Source organism: Rhineura floridana, chromosome 10 (assembly GCF_030035675.1).
Source record: "Rhineura floridana isolate rRhiFlo1 chromosome 10, rRhiFlo1.hap2, whole genome shotgun sequence".
Lineage (NCBI taxonomy): Eukaryota > Metazoa > Chordata > Lepidosauria > Squamata > Rhineuridae > Rhineura > Rhineura floridana.
Genome location: NC_084489.1, coordinates 91,733,924 through 91,759,172, shown reverse-complemented (window position 1 = coordinate 91,759,172; position 25,249 = coordinate 91,733,924). Strand labels below are relative to the sequence as shown.

At 46.7% G+C, this 25,249-nt stretch overlaps 1 protein-coding gene across 3 annotated transcripts in view; it reads left to right on the top strand.

Moving 5' to 3' along the window:
* SUSD2 (sushi domain containing 2) overlaps positions 1-25,249 on the top strand; it is a 70,147-nt gene that overhangs the window by 5,314 nt on the left and 39,584 nt on the right. For all 3 annotated transcript variants that reach the window (XM_061586819.1, XM_061586817.1, XM_061586818.1), the window contains 5 exons: positions 621-792; positions 9,887-10,088; positions 15,130-15,215; positions 15,339-15,607; positions 25,035-25,178. In XM_061586819.1, the coding sequence (XP_061442803.1) occupies positions 621-792; positions 9,887-10,088; positions 15,130-15,215; positions 15,339-15,607; positions 25,035-25,178 (873 nt within the window). The remainder of the gene's footprint in view (positions 1-620; positions 793-9,886; positions 10,089-15,129; positions 15,216-15,338; positions 15,608-25,034; positions 25,179-25,249) is intronic.

Here is a 25,249-nt window from a genome sequence, read left to right as displayed (position 1 = left end):
TGCCAAAGGGTTCAGAGACATTCCCCAACAGCTCCAGATAGCTCTGGGAAACTCTTGTCTGAAAGTCTGGAAAGCCACAGCCACTGCAGGCCTTTCTTGGCTCAATGGATCAACTGTCTGACTCGCTAAAAGGCAGTTTCCTATGATTAGAGGTGGTGCAGGATACCTTCCACCAACAGATCCAGACCAACCCTTTCGGTTGTCCCCAATGTTAGTTAGAGTAGTGCTGTTGGAATTAGTGGGCATGACTAACTTTGGTCTATTGATTTCAATGAGATGGCTCTGAAGAACTCTGCTGGATGCAATCCTTTATCCTCTGCTTCCAAACTCCTCCGGGGGAGCCTCCTCTGAGCTCTTCTTGGGAAGTGTTGGCAGTACAGATGGACATTTGTCTCATCCGGTAGGGCTGTTCTGAAATAAGGGGGAGTTTTACTTGAACTTGCAAACTGGGGCTGATTTTGTTCATTTCTAATTATTTTACAAAATGACAAGGCACTGTACAACATGAAAGTGTAATACTACAATACTACCATCAGTAAAAACATTGCCAGCATATGACAGTGTGGCCCGTGGGGAGAAGAGGGTTTCTTGAGTCAATTCTTCCTCTCTTCCATGGACAGGCAAGCCTTACTCGGACAGCTGGGCTGCTGAATGGAAGTATCTTTATACCCTGAAGAGAAACCTCCCCAATACCGGAGAGTTTACTTTCTTGCCTGCCCCCTCCACTCTGTACTATGCCTGGGAAGTGGGGGCTTTGAGGATTTCTTCAAATTTTTCTTCTGATGGCAAGAGGTAAGTTATTGGCACTCTGCTGCCCCTTCTTATTGCTAGGACAGCACTGCAGACCCCTGGCCTTGACAGTATTGTGGGGGCTGTCTTCAACGTATTGCTGCCCCCAATCTCTGAGCAGTGAGAGATTTTGGGGTGCCAAGATAGAGCCTGGGTTCGGTTTTCAGGGTTGAGATATAAGGTTGTATTCAACTTAGTCTTACTCAGAGTAGACCCATTGAAATAAATGAATCAAAGTTAGTCATGTTCATTAACTTCAGTGGGTCTACTCTGAGTATTATTTATTTATTAAATTTATACCCCACCCTTCCTCCCAGTAGGAGCCCAAGGCAGCAAACAAAAACACTAAAAGAACACTCTAAAACATTATACCAACAGACATTACAATAAATTACAACAGGACATTTTTTAAAAGAAGTTTTAAAAACATCTTAAAAAGCAGTTCCAACACAGATGCAGCCTGAGATAAGGTCTCTACTTAAAAGGCTTCTTGAAAGAGGAAGGTCTTCAGTAGGTGCCAAAATGATAACAGAGATGGTGCCTGTCTAATATTTAAGGGAGGGAATTCCAAAGGGTAGGTGCCACTACACTATGTTGTGCAGAATGGACCTCCTGATAAGATGGTATCTGCAGGAGGCCTTGACCTACAGAGTGCAGTAATTGACTGGGCATATAAGGGGTAAGAATATATTTCGGGTATCCTGGTCCTAAGCTGTATAGGGGTTTCCTCACCAAAACCAGACCCTTGAACTTGGCCCGGTAGCTAATGGGCAGCCAGTGCAATTCTTTTCACAGCGGGGTGACATGTTGACGATACCCTGCCCGAGTGAGCAGTCTCACCGCCGCATTTTGCACCAGCTGCAGCTTCCGGAGCAACCTCAAGGGCAGCCCCACATAGAGCGCATTACAGTAATCCAGCATGGAGGTTACCAGTGCATGGACAACAGTGGTCAGGCTATCCCGGTCCAGAAACAGCCACAGCTGTCTCACCAGCTGAAGTTGGTAAACAGCACTGCTAGCCATTGAGGTCATCTGGGCCTCTAGTGACAAAGATGGATCCAGGAGCACCCCCAGACTACAGACCTGCTGTTTCAGAGGGAGTACAACCCCATCCAAAGCAGGCAACTGACCAATTATCCAAACTTGGGAACCACCAACCCACAGTGCCTCTGTCTTGCTAGGATTCAGACTCAGTTTATTGGCCCTCAACCAGCCCACCACCGAATCCAGGCACTGGTCCAGGGTTTGCATGGCCTCTCCCGATTCAGATGTTAGAGAAATAGAGCTGGGTATCGTTAGCGTACTGCTGACACCTCCCCCCAGATCTCCTGATGACCACTCCCAAGGGCTTCCTATAGATGTTAAACAGCACTGGGGACAATATGGTACCCTATGGCACCCCAGAGCACAACTGCCAAGGGGCTGAAAGACAGTCACCCAATGCTGTTCTCTGAAAACAGCTCTGGAGATAGGATCGGAAGCATTGTAAAACAGTGCCTCCGATACCCATCTCACCAAGTCAACCCAGAAGGATACCATGGTCAGTGGTATCAAAAGCCGCCAAGAGATCAAGTAGGAGTAACAAGGTCGCACTCCCCCTGTTACAAAAAGGGCAATACCAGAGGTTTTGGCCTGCCTGCTATGGCCCCCAATTCCCAAGTGTGCCGATCAGGAATTAGAGAAGAGACCTTCAGATTACAAAAGCTTGCCTTTTATTCCTTTGCAAAGGGAGAGATCACCATAAAGTGAGCTCTCCCCATGAAACAGACAACCATCACTTTTATAGGCTATTACACGTCACATACATAATCATCAACAGCATCATGGCATCAAAGTGCATTGCTAATCAGAATAAATGTATCATCCGGAATTTTTCTATCTTTACTTAGTTCCCTTTACATCTGTTTCCCATCACTTGCAATTGGCTTGTAGCTGAATTTAAATCAGCTTCCTTATTTTGTAGTAGCTTGCTTGTAAGATTGACTTCAAAAAGGATGTTGTACCATGTAACAAGGGATACCACAAACTTGAACTTACAAATTGCATCAGCAAAGGCTTTAGCTTCAATTCGGGAAGTATTTCCAGATAAACCTGTTAGGCTTGTGTTATCAAAGATCTCTATTAAAGCATCATATATTATAATAATAATAATAATATTAAATTTATTAGTCGCCCATCTGGCTGGTTGTCCAGCCACTCTGGGCGACGTACAAGATAAAAACAATACATTAAAACGTTAACATTTAAAACCATAACAGTAAAAACCTAGCCCACCCCAAAAGCCTGCCTGAAGAGCCAGGTCTTCAAGGCCCGGCGGAAGCTCATCATCGAAGGGGCATGGCGGAGATCATTTGGGAGAGAGTTCCACAGGGTGGGGGCCACTATTGAGAAAGCCCTCTCTCTAGTCCTCACCAGTCTAGCTGTTTTAGCCGGTGGGATCGAGAGAAGGTCTTCTGAGGCTGATCTTGTTGAGCGGCATCCCTGACAATGCTGGAGGCGCTCCTTCAGATAGACTGGGCTAAAATCGTGTAGGGTTTTAAAGGTCAAAACCAACACCTTGAATTGGGCCCGGTAAACAACCGGTAGCCAGTGCAACTCCTTCAGCACTGGAGTGATGTGATCTTGCCGGCGGCTGCCTTTAATCAGACGAGCCGCCGCATTCTGTACCAGTTGCAGCTTCCAGCCCGTTTTCAAGGGTAACCCCACGTAGAGCACATTACAGTAGTCTAGGCGAGAGGTGACCAGGGCATGTACTACCGGTGGGAGCAGATGGTTGGGAAGGTAGGGGCGCAGCCTCCGTATCAGATGGAGTTGATACAGCGCCGCCCGGCTCACAGCCGAGACTTGAGCCTCCATGGTCAGCTGGGAGTCAAGAATGACCCCCAGGCTGTGGACCTGGTCTTTCAGGGGCAATCGTACCCCATTGAGCACCAGGTCCACATCCCCCAGCCTTCCCTTGTCTCCCACAAACAGTACCTCGGTTTTGTCAGGGTTCAGCTTCAGCTTATTCCTTCCCATCCAGCCACTCACCGACTCCAGGCACTTGGACAGGGTTTCTACAGCCAACCTCGGTGAAGATTTAAATGAGAGATAGAGCTGCGTGTCATCCGCATACTGATGACATTGCAGCCCAAATCTCCTGATGATTGCCCCCAGCGGCTTTATATAGATGATGAACAGCATCGGGGAGAGGATGGAACCCTGTGGCACCCCACAAGTGAGAGGCCAAGGATCCGAGACCTCATCCTCCAATGCCACTCTTTGGTACCTACCAGAGAGGAAGGAATGGAACCACTGCAATACAGTGCCCCCCATGCCTAACCTCTTCAGGCAGTCCAAGAGGATAACGTGGTCAACGGTATCGAAAGCCGCTGAGAGATCAAGGAGGACAAGGAAGGTGCATTCCCCCCTATCCCACGCCCTCCTCATATCATCTACCAAGGCGACCAAGGCTGTTTCAGTCCCATGTCCAGGCCTGAAGCCCGATTGAAATGGATCCAGATAATCCGCTTCCTCCAAGTGCGCTTGCAACTGTTTTGCCACCACCCGCTCAATCGCCTTGCCTAAGAATGGCAAATTTGAGACTGGGCGAAAGTTGTTCAGATCTTGGGGATCCAAGGAGGGCTTCTTTAAGATTGGTTTTATTACTGCCTCCTTGAGCGGTGATGGCACTTGATATACTACCAAGATGATATTTCAGTGGTTTCAAAGCATAGATCCGACACTCCCATCTTGTTTCGCTCAATGGCTTAACAGTTATGCCTAAGTCTGATACATGGCTAGTTAGAATTTGCCAACGCTGAGTTAATGCAGAGAAATAATTATAGATCTGTTGAACCAAACTGAAGAAACTAGTTGCTTTCAGACAACACTTAGTGGCATCATTGACTACCAAGTTTAAAGAGTGTGCATTGCAGGGCACAAAAAAGGCATGTGGGTTTATGTCCAGGACTCTCTTCTGTACGCCATTTTCTTTGCCTTTCATGTTACTCCCATTATCATAACCTTGACCACGCATATTCTCAATTGGTAATCCCATTTGCTCAAGTTGTCCAAGAAGAGTTTCTGTCATAAAGGCACCTGTAGTCTCCTTTAGTGGAACAAATCCCAAGAAATACTATCTTATGATAACCTCAGGCTCAGACATCTCATTATCTGATGGTTTGATTATATCAACATAACGTACAATCATTGCCATTTGTTCAATATGACTAACATCAGGTGTGCAGTCCAGAATAATTGAGTGGTATTTGGCTGAGTTTGCATGTGCTAAATTTTCTGCTTTATAGCACCTGCTAGAAGCTGTATAAGCTCATTTTGGATATCTTTTCCTAGGTAGTGAACCATTGTTTCTTGACCTTTAACTCTGCGCAAATGTTCATTCATGATAGGATCAAAAAGGGCTAGATATTCTACAAACGTCAAAAAATTTCCATTGCTAGCGCTGTACAACTTTTCAGTTGTACCACGGAATGCCACGTTTTGCATGCCAAGAACTCTCACCAAAGCAATCAAGTGTTCCAAGATTTGTCGCCAATATTGTTCGTCTTGCCTAATTTTCTGCTGGTTAATACCATCAATTGTTTTTCCTTTAGATAAGCGCAATTCAAGTTCTCTCCAGGTCTAATAGTTTTCTAAATGGTCAGTATTCCTCTCATGTGAAGAGAGAATTGCTCCAATGTTCTTCCAGTTTTTTTAACCTGTTTCTTGGAAGGTTGATGCAGCATTTAAAAAAAACTAATCTGTATAAAACTGTGCCCCTCAAAGGTCAGTACTGTGCCCCTCTGAGGTCTGCGCCCTAGGTGGCTGCCTAGTTGGCCTAATGATAGCACCGGCCCTGCAAACAATTCACAATGGGCCTCAGAAGGGTCTAAAACTCCATTTCCTGGAGCTGATGTCAACAGACCCCTGACAATATGGAAAAGCTCCACTGGATGGAGGATGAGATGGTGGCAAAGAAGTGGGCCTTCTTCACCACCACACAGTAGGAATGGTTATGATGTTTTACGCTTGCCCAATCAGCCTCACAGCACATATTTCACCACTTGCGCTCTAGCCATCATCCAGCCTGTTTCATTGCCCTTAGCTCACTGGTGTACCAAGGTGCAAACGGGGCTCCACAATCCTGGAGAAGGCACTCAGGAGCAACTGTGTCAAAAGCCCGACACACCTTGTTGTTCCATAGTGTGACAAGGGCTTCAACAGGATCACCTGCTGTATCCACTAGGAACTCCCCCAGGGCCTTCAGGAATCCAGTGGATTCCATTAGTCTCCGGGGATGGACCATCTTAATCTGTCCACCACCCCTGCAAGGGAGGATCGGAGCCATAAGTCTAAACTTCACCAGGAAGTGGTCTGACCCTGACAGTGGGGTGACATCCACCCTCCTATCTCCAGACCACCTCTTCCTTCATCAAGAGCAAAAACCAAGTTGAGGGTGTGCACTGCCCTATGTGTCAGGCTGGTGACAACTTGAGACAGCCCCAAGGTCATCAAGGAGGCCATGAAGTCTAGAGGCAGCCTCAGCATGGACATTGAAATCACCCAGGACTATTGTTCTGGGCTCCTCCAATACCACAGCCGAGATGGCCTCCACCAGCTCGGTCAGAGAAGCTGCCGGGCAGGAGGGTGGATGATACAGCAGCAGCAACCCTAGTTTCCTGTCTCCTTGGCCCGACACCAGGTGCAGGCCCTCACAGCCAGCACCAAGACAGTGTGGTTTCCTGCTGACAGAGGTGGAAGTTCTGTGGACCACAGCAACTCCTCCCCCTCGTCCCTGCAGTCTGTGCTGGTGTTGCACCGAGTATCCAGGTGGGCAAAGCTGGGTCAGATCAACTCCTCCCAGCTCACCCACCCAGGGCTCGGTAATGCACACCAAATCGGCAGTCTCATCCATGATCAAATCACGGATGAGTGTGGTCTTATTTTGTACCGATCTGGCGTTAAACAACAACACACACAGGCCAGTGAGCACAGCAGATGAGCAACGAGGATCCCATCCATGAGAGGAGTGGCAGCAAGGAACAAGGCATGGATAGCCTTGCCCTCGTCTTCTATGGTGATTCACCACCTCCCCATGGCTATACTTCCCCCTACCCATGATCACTGAAATTTGGATGGCATCACCCATGTCCCTCCTTACTAAGACTCCTACTAAACACTGATATGGACCCAGCAAGAGCCCACCTACAAAACCTGCCTGAACCAATTATCCCAGTAGGCCTTTGAGAGAACTGGGAACAGTCAGACCTGCTCAATATCTTTCAAACAGGGCACATCTACTCCCCCTCTGTCTCACACCCAGGGAAGGCCAGCCTTCTGCCAGTTGCAGACTCTCTGAAGGCATCTGGGAACTTTTTCCTATCATTCAGTTCACTACACAGGTTTAGGATTAGCTATGATAAGCTTCCGCCGGGCCTTGAAGACCTGGCTCTTCAGGCAGGCTTTTATTTATTTATTTTTATTTTATTTATTAAATTTATATACCACCCGACTAGCAATAGCTCTCTGGGCGGTGAACATAAAATAGCATAAAAATACAATGAATAACAAAACAATACTAAAATACAAGCAACAATCCAACACAATAAACATTTTTAAAATTAAATCAGTGTAACTTAAAATGCTTCAGAGAATAGTAAGGTTTTGACCTGGCGCCGGAAGGAGAGCAGAGTCGGCGCCAGGCGTACTTCCTCAGGGAGACTGTTCCATAGTTCGGGGGCCACCACTGAGAAGGCCCTAGATCTTGTCATCACCCTCCGGGCCTCCCTGTGAGTTGGAACCCGGAGGAGGGCCTTCGTAGCAGAACGTAGTGCACGGGCCGGTTCATATCGGAAGAGGCGTTCCGCAAGGTATCGTGGTCCCGCACCGTATAAGGCTTTATAGGTTAATACCAACACTTTGAATCTAGCCCGGAAACATATTGGCAACCAGTGCAAGCTGGCCAGAACAGGTGTTATATGCTCGGACCGCTTGGTCCTTGTCAGCAATCTGGCCGCCGCATTTTGCACTAGTTGTAGCTTCCGAACTGTCTTCAAAGGTAGCCCTACGTAAAGCGCATTACAGTAATCCAAACGTGAGGTTACCAGAGCATGTACCACTGATGTAAGGTCCTCTTTACTCAAATAGGGACGTAGCTGGGCTACCAACCGAAGTTGGTAAAACGCATTCCTAACCACCGAGGCTACTTGAGCCTCAAGTGAGAGGGAAGAGTCTAAAAAGACTCCCAGACTACGAACCCGGTCCTTTAGGGGGAGTGTAACCCCGTCCAGGACAGGGTATATATCCACCATCCGATCAGAGAACCCGTCCACCAACAGCATCTCAGTCTTGTCTGGATTGAGCTTCAGTTTGTTAACTCTCATCCAGTCCATTGTCGCAGCCAGGCAACGGTTCAGCAAATCGACAGCCTCACCTGAAGAAGATGAAAAGGAGAAGTAGAGCTGCATGTCATCAGCATACTGATGACAACGCACTCCAAAACTCCTGATGACCTCTCCCAACGGCTTCATGTAGATATTAAAAAGCAGGAGGGACAAAACTGACCCCTGCGGGACCCCATATTGGAGAGCCCGCGGTGTCGAGCAATGTTCCCCAAGCACTACCTTCTGGAGACGACCCGCCAAGTAGGAGCGGAACCACTGCCAAGCAGTACCTCCAACTCCCAACTCCGCGAGCCTCTCCAGAAGGATACCATGGTCGATGGTATCAAAAGCCGCTGAGAGATCAAGGAGAATCAACAGAGTTACACTCCCTCTGTCTCTTTCCCGACATAGGTCATCGTACAGGGCGACCAAGGCTGTCTCAGTGCCAAAACCGGGCCTAAAACCCGATTGAAATGGATTTTGGGGTGGGTTAGGTTTCTTACTGTTATGGTTTTAAATTTTAATGTTTTAATGTATTGTTTTATCTTGTACGTCGCCCAGAGTGGCTGGACAACCAGTCAGATGGTCGACTAATAAATTAAATAAATAATAATAATAATAATTTATTTATAAAAATATTTGTATACCACCATTTTGTTAAAAACAAAAGCGGTTTACAACATGTTAAAAAAAAGCACAAGCATAGAATAAAAACATTAAAAATACAATAAAAACATATGGTTTTATTTACACCTATATACAGGCTGAGCTTAAGATAGGCGGGTTCACAGCATTAACACTCCAAACAGGTCTTGCACCCCCATTTAGTTTTTACCCCCCCCTCCAAAAAGCAGCCGTAGCTTTGGATTCAGCACAGAGATCAAAGCACGCCTTTCTCATTTTGCCCAGCAACAAACGGTCTTTAGCTCCCTTGTTCTACACTCACTTATAACACCACCGCTAGCCGGGGGGGGGGGGGAGCCTGTCTCCTTTAGGCCACTTTCTGGAAACCTCTCCAACTTGCTGTTTCTGTGGCAACCAATCACATCTGCAGTCCTGAGGCATGCACAGAGATACTTGGCTAGAGACATTAACTTACCAAAGAGACTGGCTTGACCACTTTACCAGCCTCTTGTTCTACTGAATCCCATAGGCTTGACTAGTCCCCCCCCCCACATATCCTATAGCAGTATTAGAAATCAACAGGATGGAAGTGAGAAATAATGGCTACAAGTGGCTGCCAGTTTTCATCTACTTCTAATGGCACAAAAGTTCTGCTTTCTCTCTTTGCTGATCAGACCCCGACATACATCTCCCAGAGTACAGGACTAGATGGGATCTTGGCCTGAGCCAGCAGGCGCATCTTATGTTCTGATCCAGACAAGACAGCCATGGAACTATTCCTGGCATCACTCATCCATTCTTAGTTAGCAAACATTTCCTTCTGTCTGATTGTACTCGGCCTTCATGTACCTTCAGCCCCTTATTCCTTTACTGCAGGGTGCCTCCCTTTAATTGTTTGGAAATGGCTATAATCCCTACCTTCAGTCTGAGCCTCATGTCCCAGAGGAAGCCACGCCAGTAGAGACATGATGCTCGTGCCAATGTCATCCAAACCGAAAGAAATAGCTTTGATGTATTTTCTGGTGCCATTACACACCTGCAGGCCCTTCCTCCCTGCCTTCTGCAAATGCCTGCAAAACTATTATTTCTGTTCTGCTCTCCACCACCAGCAATGTGGCGTCCATCTGGAGCACAGAGCATGCCTTGGCCTGGCACCTTGAAGATGCCTTCAGGAAGGATTCAGCGGTGTGGGCCACAGCCAAGTGCCACCAGTGGGACACCAAAGAGATGGGCCTGCCTAATTTCCTGGAGGAGATCCTGGATTGTCCTTGCACTTTGGCGCAGGCCCGGGCAGACGTGGGCCGATTTCATGTAGGTCTCCGGTGATTTGCTTGAGGGTGCTCTGGAGGGAGGCAGGAGTGGGACTCCTTACTGCAGACTAGAGGCTTAAGGAACATTGGACAAAAGTGTTGCTGGAAGAGAACATCAGATTTCATCTTGGTTAAGTTGCAGCTCCTGACCCCCAGGACTTTCTCTAAGCTGGACTTTAAGAACCTTGTGAGGAATCACTCTTGCTTCCTCTTGAGGGTACAATTTACAAACCTCCAGCAGTGCAGCACTGGAAGCCTGGTCAGGGTAGTAATTCTAGGAGAGAAAAGGGAGAGAGAGGTTCTTCCCCAGAGTCCAAGTGGACTGTGATCCACGACACCTTAGGCTGTAATTGTTAGGGTTTTCATGTGTGTGCGTGCGTGTGCGTGTGTGTGTACTGCAGAAACAACTGGTTTACAGAGCCAACATCCAGCAGAGTGCAGCAACTTTAACAAACTCTGTAAATAACTTTCAGCAGAGTGCAGAAATAACTGGTTTGTTAAGACTGCTGGTTGAAAGAATAAAGAAACTTAAGGTTTATTGCTACAAAGTGGTAAAGTTATACATGCTGAAGCAGCCATGCTCTCAGGAGCCATTACTAACTGAGAACAAAGACAGGGAGGAAGAGGAGGAGCAAAGCCTACAAAAACAACAAACACTTTAGAGGAGGAAGTGGCAGAGGGAAGAATATATTACCTTTCTGTTTATTGCCCCTCCCCCTTCCCACACAAACACACTGGTTCAGGTCACTTGTAACAAGTGTTGGTGCTTTAATCTCAGCAATAATACAGTAGTTCCCAAACTTATTTTCCCCACTGACCACTTGAAGATTCCCGAGAGTCTTGGGGGAGAGCTTAATTATGTTTCTGCCTATTGCAATGCACTGTTAGATGCTGTAGGACTTTTAATTATATTTTTATGGACTCGCTACCAACCACCTGAATGAAGCTTGTGGACCACTGGTGATCCACGGACCACCAGTTTGGGAACCCCTGCCATAAATAAATTGTTAGTGTTTAAGGTGCTGTAAGGCTTGTAGTGCTGTGTGAGACTAACATGGGCTGCTCCCATGGAAAATTCTCTAGTGATCTCCTCTGAGGCTGGAAATGCACATTACCCTCTTCACAAACCTGAAGTGGAAAATCAGTAAGCAAGGGATGCTTAACCCTTTTAGTGTCTGCTAACTCTGCTAATTTCCCAGGGCTGTTCCTTCCTCAGATTGGGCATACTTCCAGTCTAAAAGCTAGCTGAGGAAAATTCAGTCCTTTTCTCATTACGGTCGCTTGCCATGGGATGGGGCCTTACTTACCATTGTTCTGAGTTCATTAAAATTGGCTTTCCCGAATCCAGGGTATGCATATGGCTACTCGCAGCTTTTGCTTCATTTAAAATCAAGAACTCAAGTATAACATGGTCACTTTCCCCCAGAGTTCCTGTAACTGCCACTTCATCCACCAAGTCATCTGTATTGGTTAGTCTTAAACTGGTAGGGGTTTTTTAACCAATGACTATGCCAGGGGCTAGAGTGGTGGCAGGAGTGGTTCTCCTCTTGCAGAATTCTGATATTTTCCTTTGAATTATGTTCAGTCCACCATTATCACCAATTCGCCATGGATAGATTTTTTATTAGAAAATGGAAAGCCCATTCTGAGGTCGATGCCTCAGTTGGTGAAAGTACACCTACAGCATCCTGCAGTGGAGACCTGAATGCAGGGCCAGAAGGAAACAGCACCTCCTTGGCAGGAAACTTAGCTAGAGGGCAGGGAGAGCCTTCAAAGATGAGTGCTCCTAATGTGAAGGGAAAGCCAGGAGGACAGTATGAAGATACTTGGAAAAGAACCTGTGAGTGCCTTTCTTACGATTTGGTAATAGCGTATTGTGGCATCTGTTGCTCAGCAGCAAATGACATGTTAGCAAAATGTGTTTAACATGTTGAACCTATATGGAATTCGATGGTACTTACTCCCAGAAAACTATGCACAGGATTGCAGTCATGCCCCATAAACTTCATTATGAGATTTTTAAAATAGTTTGTTTTGAATATCTGGTATAGCACAGTGGGGAGGAGCGCCTGGCTGGGAGTCCAGAGTCTGTGAGTTCAAATCCCTGCTCGTGTCTCCTGGGAGTCACAGGCTAGCTAAAGATCACCCCACAGTGAGTGGCTCAAGGGTTACGTGCCCTGCCACGTGTGCAGCCGTGGGCAAGCAGCATAGTCTCGAGCCCAGTTGCCCCCCAGCTGGCAGTTGCGGACAAGGAAGGGGCTGGCTTGTGCAGCAGTGGCAAGCTGAGCAGGCCCTAGCCAGCTGGGGAGGACTAGCTTCAGAGGGAGGCAATGGTAAACCCCCTCTGAATACCGCTTACCATGAAAACCCTATTCATAGGGTAGCCATAAGTCGGGATTGACTTGAAGGCAGTCTATTTCCATTTTGTTTAATGCCTGTGTTTTTAAGGTGAAATTTTAAAACAGTGTTAGAAAAGCAAGATATATAAAATCCCGGGCATGACTCTGGATTTTGCTTGGGGGCATGGCTGTGGGGGCAGTCATGATGCAGATACATTTCACAGTTGTTAGAAATTGCCCCCAAATATGCTTGTGCTTGCTTGTAGGATGCTTGGTTAAGAGTCTGAAGTGAAAAGAAAAAGATTGCCAATAAAATCATAGAATACTAGAGTTGGAAGGGGCCTAAAAGGCCATCGAGTCCATCCCCCTTTGAACTCTGTACATTGCTCAGAAACTGAGTTAGTGTACAGCAACTGTTTTGCACTCTGCACTGGCTCAGAGACTGCAACTATGCATTTACCAAATAAAATCACCCACAATGTTATGATTTAGTCAATTTTATCTTGTTAAGTCAACTTTCTGAATGAAGGAGAAGCAAGACTCCTGCACTGAATGGCCAGGAAGATTAAAATGTTCCCCTACAGCAGGGGTTCCTCAACTTTTTTTCCATGGTCCATTTGAAAATTGCTGAGGGTCATGGTTGACCAATTAATGATTTTTGTCTGTTGTAGCAATTGTTATGCCCTGTGGTAGGTGCTATATGATTTTTAATTGTATTTTTATTGCTTCCTATATATCTTATAGTTCAGTTTATTGTATTACAATTTACATTTCATAACATGTAATATAAGAAGCAATAAATGGCTGCCATGGGGGAGGCTAGCTCTGGAGTGGGAGGAGGACTTGGCTGCAGAAAAAGCTACGTTAAGGGACGTACATCTAAGGCCTTCAAGTCCTTACAGCTAATCCAGGACGACATACTTTTAGACTACTGCAATGCGCTCTACGTGGGGTTGCCCTTGAAAACAGTCCAGAAATTACAGCTGGTACAAAATACGGCGGCTCGTCTACTTACGAACACCCGCCGTTATGATCATATTATCCCAGTGCTGTACAATCTACACTGGCTTCCAGTTATTTTCCGGGCTCAATTCAAGGTGTTGGTATTAACCTATAAATCCCTGTACGGTTTCGGCCCAGTGTACCTGATGGAGTGCCTCCAACGTCATAGATTGTGCCGCCCTACAAGATCTGCCACTCAGGGCCTCCTCTCAGTCCCGTCAACTAAAGTGATTGGGTTGGTGAGGACTCGGGAGAGGGCCTTCTCTGTGGCGGCCCCCACGATTTGGAACTCCCTCCCAATAGATCTTCGACATGCCCCTTCCTTATATATATTTCGCCGAGGCCTGAAGACTTGGCTTTTCCATCAGGCCTTTATGAACTTGAGACTTCTAAGGTGAACTAGCTTCAGAATTGTATTACTGACAACTCTACTAAATATTGTAATTTTGCATTGTGCTGTACTGGTTATATTGTTTTTATTGTATCATATTTTACCATGTATTTTATCGTGCTTTATTGTACGCCGCCTAGAGTGGCCATTGGCCAGATAGGCGGCCTATAAATTAAAGTTTATTTAGTTTATTATTTATTCATACTGAATTTGCTCCAGCAGTGAACAAAAGAGAGAACAGAAGGCTGCAAACAAAAAGCACATCCATTAATACAGACAGGCAACTAATACCAGCAAAGAGCAAAGTGTACGATAGCCAAGGACTTCTGCTTTATAGTGGGCTAGATCTCTGTGATTGTCTTGATGAAGATTGCCTAGGACGTTTCTATGCTTGTCCCAAATGTGGCTCCAGGAAATGTGGACCTGAATGCCACTGTGATCACAAGTGCTTGTATGAGCAAATTGAGATAGAAGGAGGAGAAATTATTCAGAATAAGCAAGTGGGATAGCTGATAAGTTGAATTTAAGTCATGAGTTATGTGGCCTGTATTCCAAATATTTTAAATGCATACATTTTGATCAGATTTCCGGTTAATGTTTGATGTGGTATGTGAAAGGTGTGGATCAGTTAATTTCCCCTTGTTGGCAACCTTACAAAAAGAAAAGAAAAGCTACAACAAAGATTGTTGTATTTTTATATTTGTGTTTTTTGTAAGCCACCTTGAGGGCCTTCGGCCGGAAGGCGGGGTATGTATGTATGTATGTATGAATAAATAATAATAATATTGCCTGCCATTCCTCCCAAAAGAGAGCCAGGATAGCAAACAAGAAGTGTTTCAACACAAAAACATCTTTCTAAAAAAATAATGAGGTCCTCTTGGCCTGTGGGAAAAGCTGCCCCATTTAGCTTGCAGTCTTCTCCCTGCCTCAAGCTGCTTCACCCTCTTCCTCCTCCTCCAACCTGGGAGTTTGGATTCCTGCTGTGAGAGCAACTTACCAACCCTACTCAGAAACTCCATTATTCCCAGCCTACTGTGAAACTGGCAGTAACCCATATTGTGACAGTTCAGCTCATCTGCCTGCCCTGAAGAGAACCAACCAAGCTGGTTTTCTGTTTGCATGAATCTTTGTACTGATCCCCAACTAGCAAGAAAGAAGAGGCGGGGAGGCGCCTTGACACTTTTGCCTAAAATGTGGGGTATAAGTGCTTTAAATAAGAAACAAATCATCCACAGTTGTACTTAAGAGCAGTGCCCCAGTGCCTCTGACCAGCATCATCTCCTCTCTCTTTCTCTCTGTCTCCCTTTCAGACTGACTACGGATGTGATATTGAAAAGGGCAGTGTGTGCACCTACCACCCAGGTGCAGTGCACTGTGTAAGGGGTGTTCATGCCAGGTAAGGCTCTTTCTCCAGGGACATCATTGTTTGGGCTCCCGGTCCTGGCTGGTGAATTTCTTTGGAACAATCTGGGCATTTGGAAGGATGCTGAGCTACCTCCCCTCTTCTTCCTTCAACCAGCCCACAGTATGCTGCCGGGCAGCAGTGCTGCTATGATGCTGCAGGGACCCAGGTCCTCACCGGAGACTCCATGGGAGGAAGCACACCAGATCGCGGGCATGACTGGGGAGCTCCCCCTTACAAAAAGCCTCCCCGGGTCCCCGGCTTTTCCCACTGGCTTTATGATGTCATCAGCTTTTACTACTGTTGCTTGTGGTCCAATGACTGCTCGGTTTACTTCAAGCACCGCCCCTCGAGTGGCTGCAGGAGGTACCGCCCCCCCAGAGTTGGTACGTTCTCACTTTACTAATTCCTTTACAGAACATCCACGAAGCTCCTGCTTCAGCCAGTCTGGCCCAAAATGTTTGAGCAGTTTCTGGAGCCAGCTTATGTAGGAAGTTCCAGCTCCGGCAAACTTTGTCTAATTGTGGCACCTCTGAAATGGGGGTGGGGAGAACCCATCAATTGTCTTTAAAGTTTCGAGTTTATTTGAAGGTTACTTTACGATTTTTCAAACATGCCGCTCAAGGCCGGGTCATAGGCCTAGATTTTCAGTGTAGGATGAAGGAAGCGAGGCGTCTGGGGAGCGAGACTGATGGAGAAAGAGGCAGCGGAGGATTGGTCTGCCCCTGCTCTGCTGCCTGCTTGACTGTCATCAAGCCACCAGGAAGACTCAGGAGGGGTGGGAGGCCTCCAGGTAGGAAGGAGAGAGGAGCTTTTTGGTACTTGCAGTTTGAGAACTCAAACATGGCTATCATTGCGGGTTTTTTAATGTCAAAAAGAATAAAAATACATTAAACACTTTGAGACAAAAACTGACAAACTCATGGATATTAAAATAATGTAAAAGTTGGAGAAAATGGAAGCTTTCCTTTGTGGGATCCCAATCCCTAGTTTTTCACATACCATCGGTACCTCTCTGGCATTGTATTCTGATACTAAAATTCTGGGTGATTTAGCACTTGAGTTTATAAATTCATCCCCATCTTTGCCACCAAAATGTGACATCATGGGGATCTCTAGGAAAACCTTTCTGTGGCACTCAAGAAAGTCATTTGGTAAACTAGATTTTGTGTGTATGTGTGTGCGTAGTTACTCCAAGTTTCTCTCTGTGCCTTCACGATCACACACACACACATTCACAGCTGCCACCACCTACTGGGTTAAGAGCAACAGAAGAATGCTTGTGGTTCAAGGCACCTGTGTTGATATACAAAGCCCTGAACAACTTGAGTTTGGATACCTTAAGGACCCCCTGAACCTTTATATCGCAGCTTGGTCATTGAGATAATCTGGAGGAGTTCTCTCAGTTGTCCTTCATGTTACAGAGGTCTGACTGGTCTCCAATAGGAATCAGGCAGTTAGTGTCACTGGTCCCATGCAGTGGAACATAAGAGAGGACACAGATGAGGTGAACTCCAGGCTGAAGACACCTCATAAATTAGATAAAGTAACTTCCAGATTGGATTATTGCAATGTGCTCTACATGGGGCTGCTCTTGAGACAACTTGGAAACTTCAACTAGTCCAAAATGCAGTGGCCAGATAACTGCTGGGGTTCCATTTATATCTCATATAACTTGCTTTGAAACAGCTGCATTGATTGCCAGTTCGATTCTGAGCCAATTCAAGAGGTTTGCACTAGTGTTCAAGGCCCTAAATGACAGGCCCCAAAGATCTGAAAGACTACCTGCTTCTCTACAGACCCTCTCAGGTGTTGAGATCATCTGAGAGGGCCTTCTTGATAGTTCCGCCACCCTCAGAAGCCTGGAGAGTAGTGGCCTGGGAGGGGGCATTCTCTGTGGCAGTCCCTAGGTTGAGGTTCTCTCCACAGGAGAGTATCTGTCACTTTTATTATACTCATTTCATAATATTCCACTTCGCCCTGGCCTTTGACATCTGAAATATATATTTTTAGTACCCACTCTAGTTGTAAATGTAATTTGTTTTAACCTGTGTTTAATATTGTGTTTTACATTGTTGTGACCCACTCTTGGACCTTCTAGTGAAGGGCGGGTAATAAATTTAATATTAATACTAATACTAATAATAAATTATTTACAGGGGAACTGGGCTGTGAAATAGACTGGAAGTTACTATGCAATTTAGGGTAGAGGATGGGACTTACTGAGATGGATTCTGGTAGAGGATATTCATTAGGGCAAGTCTGGGGGTTTTTTTGCCAACACACTGTGGTGCTGGGACCAGCCAATGGCAGCTCATTTATGTCCCCCCCCTCCCCACCCCCTTAGAAATAGAGGTAGGTGGCCCATTTGGATATATATTGCCTAGAGAATCTATGTCAATCCTATCACTAAGCATGCTACATTCCTGGGTCTCAATGATGGCAGTTATTAAGCGTGTGCTGCCCTCTCAATGCCGCACACCCTCCGCAGGGGACAAGGACCTATTAGGATGGTCCGCCCCAGACGCCTGATGGAGCCTAAAGGATTCCTGAATGCGCTGGGTGATTTGGAGCTGACTGAAGGACGCCCGGTCGAAACCCTGGTGGTGGAGTGGAATAGGTAGATCACTAGGGCGGTAGACCGGGTGGCTCCGAAACGTCCTCTCCCCCTGAATAGAGCTCAGATAGCACCCTGGTATACACCACGGCTGCGGGGTCTGAGACAGGAGGTGAGACGGCTAGAACGCCGCTGGCGGAACTCTCGCGCCGAAGACGATCGGACACTGGTTAGAGCAGCAATAGCTGCCTACCAGGCGGCAACAAAAGCAACAAAGAGGGATTTCTTTGCTGCCTCTATTGCGTCGGCAGAGTGTTGTCCCAGGAGGTTGTTCCAAGTGGTCCGAAGCCTGGTCGGTCCAGATGCTCAGGAACCCATGGAGCATTCTAAAGCCTCCTGTGACACATTTGCCAAACACTTTGCCGATAAAATCGAGCGCCTGAAGAGCATGATTCTGTACGCCGTGGATACAGGAAGTGGGCCAGAGTCGGCCAGTTGCATTCCGGTCCGGTGGGATCAGTTTCAGCCTCTTCCCGCTGAGGAAGTGGACAAGGTGCTCTCTACTGTGAAGCCAACCACCTGTTTGCTTGATCCTTGCCCTTCGTGGCTCATGAGCTGCAATGAGAGACTGGGTGACGGGATCAAGGCAGTGGTAAATGCATTCTTGGAAGAGGGTGCAATGCCATTAGCCCTCAAGGAGGCAGTGATAAAGCCCATCTTGAAAAAGTCCTCATAAGAACATAAGAAGAGCCTGCTGGATCAGGCCAGTGGCCCATCTAGTCCAGCATCCTGTTCTCACAGTGGCCAACCAGGTGCCTGGGGGAAGCCCGCAAGCAGGACCCGAGTGCAAGAACACTCTCCCCTCCTGAGGCTTCCGGCAACTGGTTTTCAGAAGCATGCTGCCTCTGACTAGGGTGGCAGAGCACAGCCATCACAGCTAGTAGCCATTGATAGCCCTGTCCTCCATGAATTTGTCTAATCTTCTTTTAAAGCCATCCAAGCTGGTGGCCATTACTGCATCTTGTGGGAGCAAATTCCATAGTTTAACTATGCGCTGAGTAAAGAAGTACTTCCTTTTGTCTGTCCTGAATCTTCCAACATTCAGCTTCTTTGAATGTCCACGAGTTCTAGTATTATGAGAGAGGGAGAAGAACTTTTCTCTATCCACTTTCTCAATGCCATGCATAATTTTATACACTTCTATCATGTCTCCTCTGACCCGCCTTTTCTCTAAACTAAAAAGCCCCAAATGCTGCAACCTTTCCTCGTAAGGGAGTCGCTCCATCCCCTTGATCATTCTGGTTGCCCTCTTCTGAACCTTTTCCAACTCTATAATATCCTTTTTGAGATAAGGCGACCAGAACTATACACAGTATTCCAAATGCGGCCGCACCATAGATTTATACAACGGCATTATGATATCGGCTGTTTTATTTTCAATACCTTTCCTAATTATCGCTAGCATGGAATTTGCCTTTTTCACAGCTGCCGCACACTGGGTCGACATTTTCATCGTGCTGTCCACTACAACCCCGAGGTCTCTCTCCTGGTCGGTCACCACCAGTTCAGACCCCATGAGCGTATATGTGAAATGAAGATTTTTTGCTCCAATATGCATAATTTTACACTTGTTTATATTGAATTGCATTTGCCATTTTTCTGCCCATTCACTCAGTTTGGAGAGGTCTTTTTGGAGCTCTTCGCAATCCCTTTTTGTTTTAACAACCCTGAACAATTTAGTGTCGTCAGCAAACTTGGCCACTTCACTGCTCACTCCTAATTCTAGGTCATTAATGAACAAGTTGAAAAGTACAGGTCCCAATACCGATCCTTGAGGGACTCCACTTTCTACAGCCCTCCATTGGGAGAACTGTCCGTTTATTCCTACTCTCTGCTTTCTGCTTCTTAACCAATTCCTTATCCACAAGAGGACCTCTCCTCTTATTCCATGACTGCTAAGCTTCCTCAGAAGCCTTTGGTGAGGTACCTTGTCAAATGCTTTTTGAAAGTCTAAGTACACTATGTCCACTGGATCACCTCTATCTATATGCTGGTTGACACTCTCAAAGAATTCTAATAGGTTACTGAGACAGGACTTTCCCTTGCAGAAACCATGCTGGCTCTGCTTCAGCAAGGCTTGTTCTTCTATGTGCTTAGTTAATCTAGCTTTAATTATACTTTCTACCAGTTTTCCAGGGACAGAAGTTAAGCTAACTGGCCTTTAATTTCCGGGATCCCCTCTGGATCCCTTTTTGAAGATTGGCGTTACATTTGCCACTTTCCAGTCCTCAGGCACGGAGGAGGACCCAAGGGACAAGTTACATATTTTAGTTAGCAGATCAGCAATTTCACATTTGAGTTCTTTGAGAACTCTCGGGTGGATGCCATCCGGGCCCGGTGATTTGTCAGTTTTTATATTGTCCATTAAGCTTAGAACTTCCTCTCTTGTTACCACTATTTGTCTCAGTTCCTCAGAATCCCTTCCTACAAATGTTAGTTCAGGTTCAGGGATCTGCCCTATATCTTCCACTGTGAAGACAGATGCAAAGAATTCATTTAGCTTCTCTGCAATCTCCTTATCGTTCTTTAGTACACCTTTGATTCCCTTATCATCCAAGGGTTCAATTGTCTCCCTAGATTGTCTCCTGCTTTGAATGTATTTATAGAATTTTTTGTTGTTGGTTTTTATGTTCTTAGCAATGTGCTCCTCAAAATCTTTTTTAGCATCCCTTATTGTCTTCTTGCATTTCTTTTGCCAGAGTTTATGTTCTTTTTTATTTTCTTCATTCGGACAAGACTTCCATTTTCTGAAGGAAGACTTTTTGCCTCTAAGAGCTTCCTTGACTTTGCTCGTTAACCATGCTGGCATCTTCTTGGCCCTGGCGGTACCTTTTCTGATCTGCGGTATGCACTCCAGTTGAGCTTCTAATATAGTGTTTTTAAACAACTTCCAAGCATTTTCGAGTGATGTGACCCTCTGGACTTTGTTTTTCAGCTTTCTTTTTACCAATCCCCTCATTTTTGTGAAGTTTCCTCTTTTGAAGTCAAATGTGACCGTGTTGGATTTTCTTGGCAGTTGGCCAGTTACATGTATGTTTAATTTAATAGCACTGTGGTCACTGCTCCCAATCGGTTCAACAACACTTACATCTCGCACCAGGTCCCGGTCCCCACTGAGGATTAAGTCCAGGGTTGCCGTCCCTCTGGTCGGTTCCATGACCAACTGATCTAGGGAATAGTCATTTAGAATATCTAGAAACTTCGCTTCTTTGTCATGACTGGAACACATATGCAGCCAGTCTATGTCTGGGTAGTTGAAGTCACCCATTACTACCACCTTTCCTAGTTTGGATGCTTCCTCAATTTCATATCTCATCTCAAGGTCTCCCTGAGCATTTTGATCAGGGGGACGATAGATCGTTCCCAGTATTAAGTCCCTCCTGGGGCACGGTATCACCACCCACAACGATTCTGTGGAGGAGTCTGCCTCTTTTGGGGTTTCGAGCTTGCTGGATTCAATGCCTTCTTTCACGTATAGAGCGACTCCGCCACCAATACGTCCTTCCCTGTCCTTCCGATATAGTTTATATCCAGGGATAACCGTATCCCACTGGTTTTCTCCATTCCACCAGGTCTCCGTTATGCTCACTATATCAATGCTCTTCTCTAAGACCAAGCACTCTAGTTCTCCCATCTTGGTTTGGAGGCTCCTAGCATTAGCGTACAGGCACTTGTAAGCAGTGTCTCTCTTCAAGTGTCTTTGGCACTTGTGGTTAGGCCTGTGGTAATTTTGCTCTTCTGAATTTATATCTTGTGCCCCTGCTCTCACAATGCCTACTTCTAGGCCTACCCCTTTTAAAATTTTATCATTTCTTTGGTTTTTATCCCAGGGGGGAGGTTTATTCCGAACCGGACCTTTCTCAGCTCCTGTCGGGTTTCCCCCCTCAGTCAGTTTAAAAGCTGCTCTGCTACCTTTTTAATTTTAAGTGCCAGCAGTCTGGTTCCATTCTGGTTCAAGTGGAGCCCGTCCCTTTTGTACAGGCCCGGCTTGTCCCAAAATGTTCCCCAGTGCCTAACAAATCCGAACCCTTCCACCCGACACCATCGTCTCATCCACGCATTGAGACTGCGAAGCTGGGCCTGTCTGGCTGGTCCTGCACGTGGAACTGGTAGCATTTCAGAGAAAGCCACCTTGGGGTCCTGGCTTTCAGCATCCTACCTAGCAACCTAAATTTTGCTTCCAGGACCTCACGGCTGCATTTCCCCATGTTGTTGGTGCCAACGTGCACCACGACCACTGACTCCTTCCCAGCACTGTCTACCAAACTATCTAAACGACGGGCGATATCCGCAACCTTCGCACCAGGCAGGCAAAACACCTTGCGGTCTACACGCCCATCACACACCCCACTGTCTATGTTCCTAATGATCGAATCACCCACTACAAGGATCCCTCCACCCCCTGGAGATATATCCTCAGCACGAGAGGATAGCTGCTCATCCCCCAAGGAATGGGTCCCTTCTAAGGGATCGTTTCCCTCTTCCTCAGCTGGATGCTCTCCTTCCCCGAGACCATCGTTCTCCATGATAGCAGGAGAGCTATCATCGTTGGAGTGGGACACAGCTATAACGTCCCTGAAGGCCTCCTCCACACACCTCTCTGCCTCTCTCAGCTTTTCCAGGTCCGCCACCTTGGCCTCAAGGAAATGAAGTCGTTCCCGGAGAGCCAGGAGCTGATTGCACCGAGAGCACACCCACGACTTCTGTCCAACAGGCAGATAGTCGTACATGCTGCAGGCGGTGCAAAACACTGGAAAGCCCCCACACCCCTGCTGGCTTCTTACCTGCATAGTTTTGTTTAAGGTTTATTACGTCAATGGGATGGAGACTGCGGTTTAGTTGAGGTCAGGGAACAGACGGGCAGAGTGGGGGGCCCTGGCCTCCTCCCCCTGCTGCCGAACTCGCTCTGCTGCTTATCTCGCCTTGACACTTCGTCAGCTGGGGCCTTGACGCTTCGTCAGCTGGGGCTCCCTCTAGCTCGTGAAGCCCCAGCTGACGAAGCGTCACCTCCTTGGATCCCCAAGAGTTAAATAACTTTTGCCCAGTCTCTAATTTACCATTCTTGGGCAAGGTGATTGAGCAAGTGGTGGCCAAACAGTTACAGACACACTTGGATGAAGCAGATTATTTAGATCCATTCCAGTCGGGCTTCAGGACTGGACATGGAACTGAAACAGCCTTGGTCGCTCTGGTGGATGATATGAGGAGGGCGTTGGATAGGGGAGAATATACCTTCCTCGTCCTCCTGGATCTCTCAGCGGCTTTCGATACCGTTGACCACGGTATCCTTTTAGACCACCTGGAGGGATTAGGAATAGGGGGCACTGTTTTACAGTGGTTCCGTTCCTATCTCTCAGACAGGCATCAACGGGTGGCATTGGGGGATGAGGTTTCAGACCCTTGGCCTCTCAATTGTGGAGTGCCACAGGGTTCTATCCTCTCCCCCATGCTATTCAACATCTATGTGAAACCGCTGGGAGCTATCATCAGGAGTTTTGGGCTGCAGTGTCACCAATATGCGGACGACACTCAGCTCTATCTCTCATTTAAGTCCTCACCAGAGTTGGCTGTGAACACCATGTCCAAGTGCCTGGAGTCCGTAAATGGATGGATGGGAGAGAACAGGCTGAAACTAAACCCCGACAAGACCGAGGTGTTGCTCGTGGGTGACAAGAGAAGGTTGGGAGATATAGACTTGGTGCTCAATGGGGTGAGATTACCCCTGAAGGACCAGATCCGCAGCCTAGGGGTCATTCTTGACTCCCAGCTGTCCATGGAGGCTCAGGTCTCGGCGGTGAGCCGGGCAGCTTGGTATCAATTACAATGTGCTCTACGTGGGGCTGCCTTTGAATACGGTTCGGAAATTGCAGCTCGTGCAAAATGCAGCGGCCAGACTATTGACACGGACAAGGCGGTCCGAACATAGAACACCGATTCTGGCCCGCTTGCATTGGCTGCCTATATGTTTCCGGGCTTGATTCAAAGTGCTGGTTTTAACCTATAAAGCCTTACACGGCTTGGGACCACACTACCTGATGGAACGCCTCTCCCGATATGAACCTACCCGTACACTGCGCTCAACATCGAAGGCCCTCCTCCGGGTGCCTCCTCAGAGGGAGGCTCGGAGGATGACAACAAGAAAGAGGGCCTTCTCAGTGGTGGCCCCCGAATTGTGGAATGATCTTCCTGACGAGGCACGCCTGGCGCCAACATTACTATCCTTTCGGCACCAGGTTAAAACTTTCCTCTTCTGCCAGGCATTTTAGTATTTTAGTATTTAGTATTTTAATATGTGTTTTTGTCTGTTTTAAAATGTTTATAATTTTGAAATTTGGATGTAGTTTTAAAATTGTTTAAATATGTGTTTTAATTGTTGATGGAAGTTTTAGTTTGTACACCGCCCAGAGAGCTTCGGCTATGGGGCGGTATAGAAATTTAATAAAATAAATAAATAAATAAATTACACCTGATACAGAGGCTGCGACCCTACCTTCCTATGCATCTGCTCCCACGAGTGATACATGCCCTGGTCTCCTCTCGCTTAGACTACTGTAATGCACTCTATGTGGGGTTACCCTTGAAAATGGTCCGGAAATTGCAGCTGGTACAGAATGCAGCGGCACACTTGATCAAGCATAGCCGTCGCTAGGATCACATCACTCCAGTGTTAGTAGACCTACACTGGTTACCAGTTGTTTACCAGGCCCAATTCAAGGTGTTGGTGTTGACCTTTAAAACCCTATACGGTTTCGGCCCAGTTTATCTGAAGGAACGCCTCCAGTATCACCAATTATGCCGCCAGACAAGATCAGCCACGCAAGACCTTCTCTTGGTCCCACCAGTCAAAACAGCTAGGCTGGTGCGGACCAGAGAGAGGGCATTCTCGATTGTGGCCCCCACCCTCTGGAGTTCCCTTCCTTTTGACCTTCGACATGCCTCCTCCCTGATGGGTTTTCGCTGAGCCTTAAAGACCTGGCTATTCAGGCAGGCCTATAGGATTGCTGGGGTGGATTAGTTTTTATGATGTATTAATTGAAGGCTGGTTTTAGATTAACTGATAAGTATGGCTTTTTGATTTGTATATTGTATTTTACTATGCTATTGTATGTCGCCTAGAGTGTCCGTTAATTCGGACAGATAGGCGACTCACAAATAAAATTTTATTATTATTATTATTACTTGTGTTTGTTTAACAGCTTCAGCTTTTGGAGATCCTCACTTTATCACTTTTGATGGGACTAATTTCACATTCAAAGGCCTTGGAGAATATACGGTGCTGGAATCCAGCCTAACTTCCTTGAGAGTCCAGGGAAGAACCCATCGTGCCAAGCTGTCAAATGGTGAGATCTTCTGTCTCCTTTGTTGGTTACATTCAAACTATCAGATTGTTTGTCTCTAACCCCCATCCAAG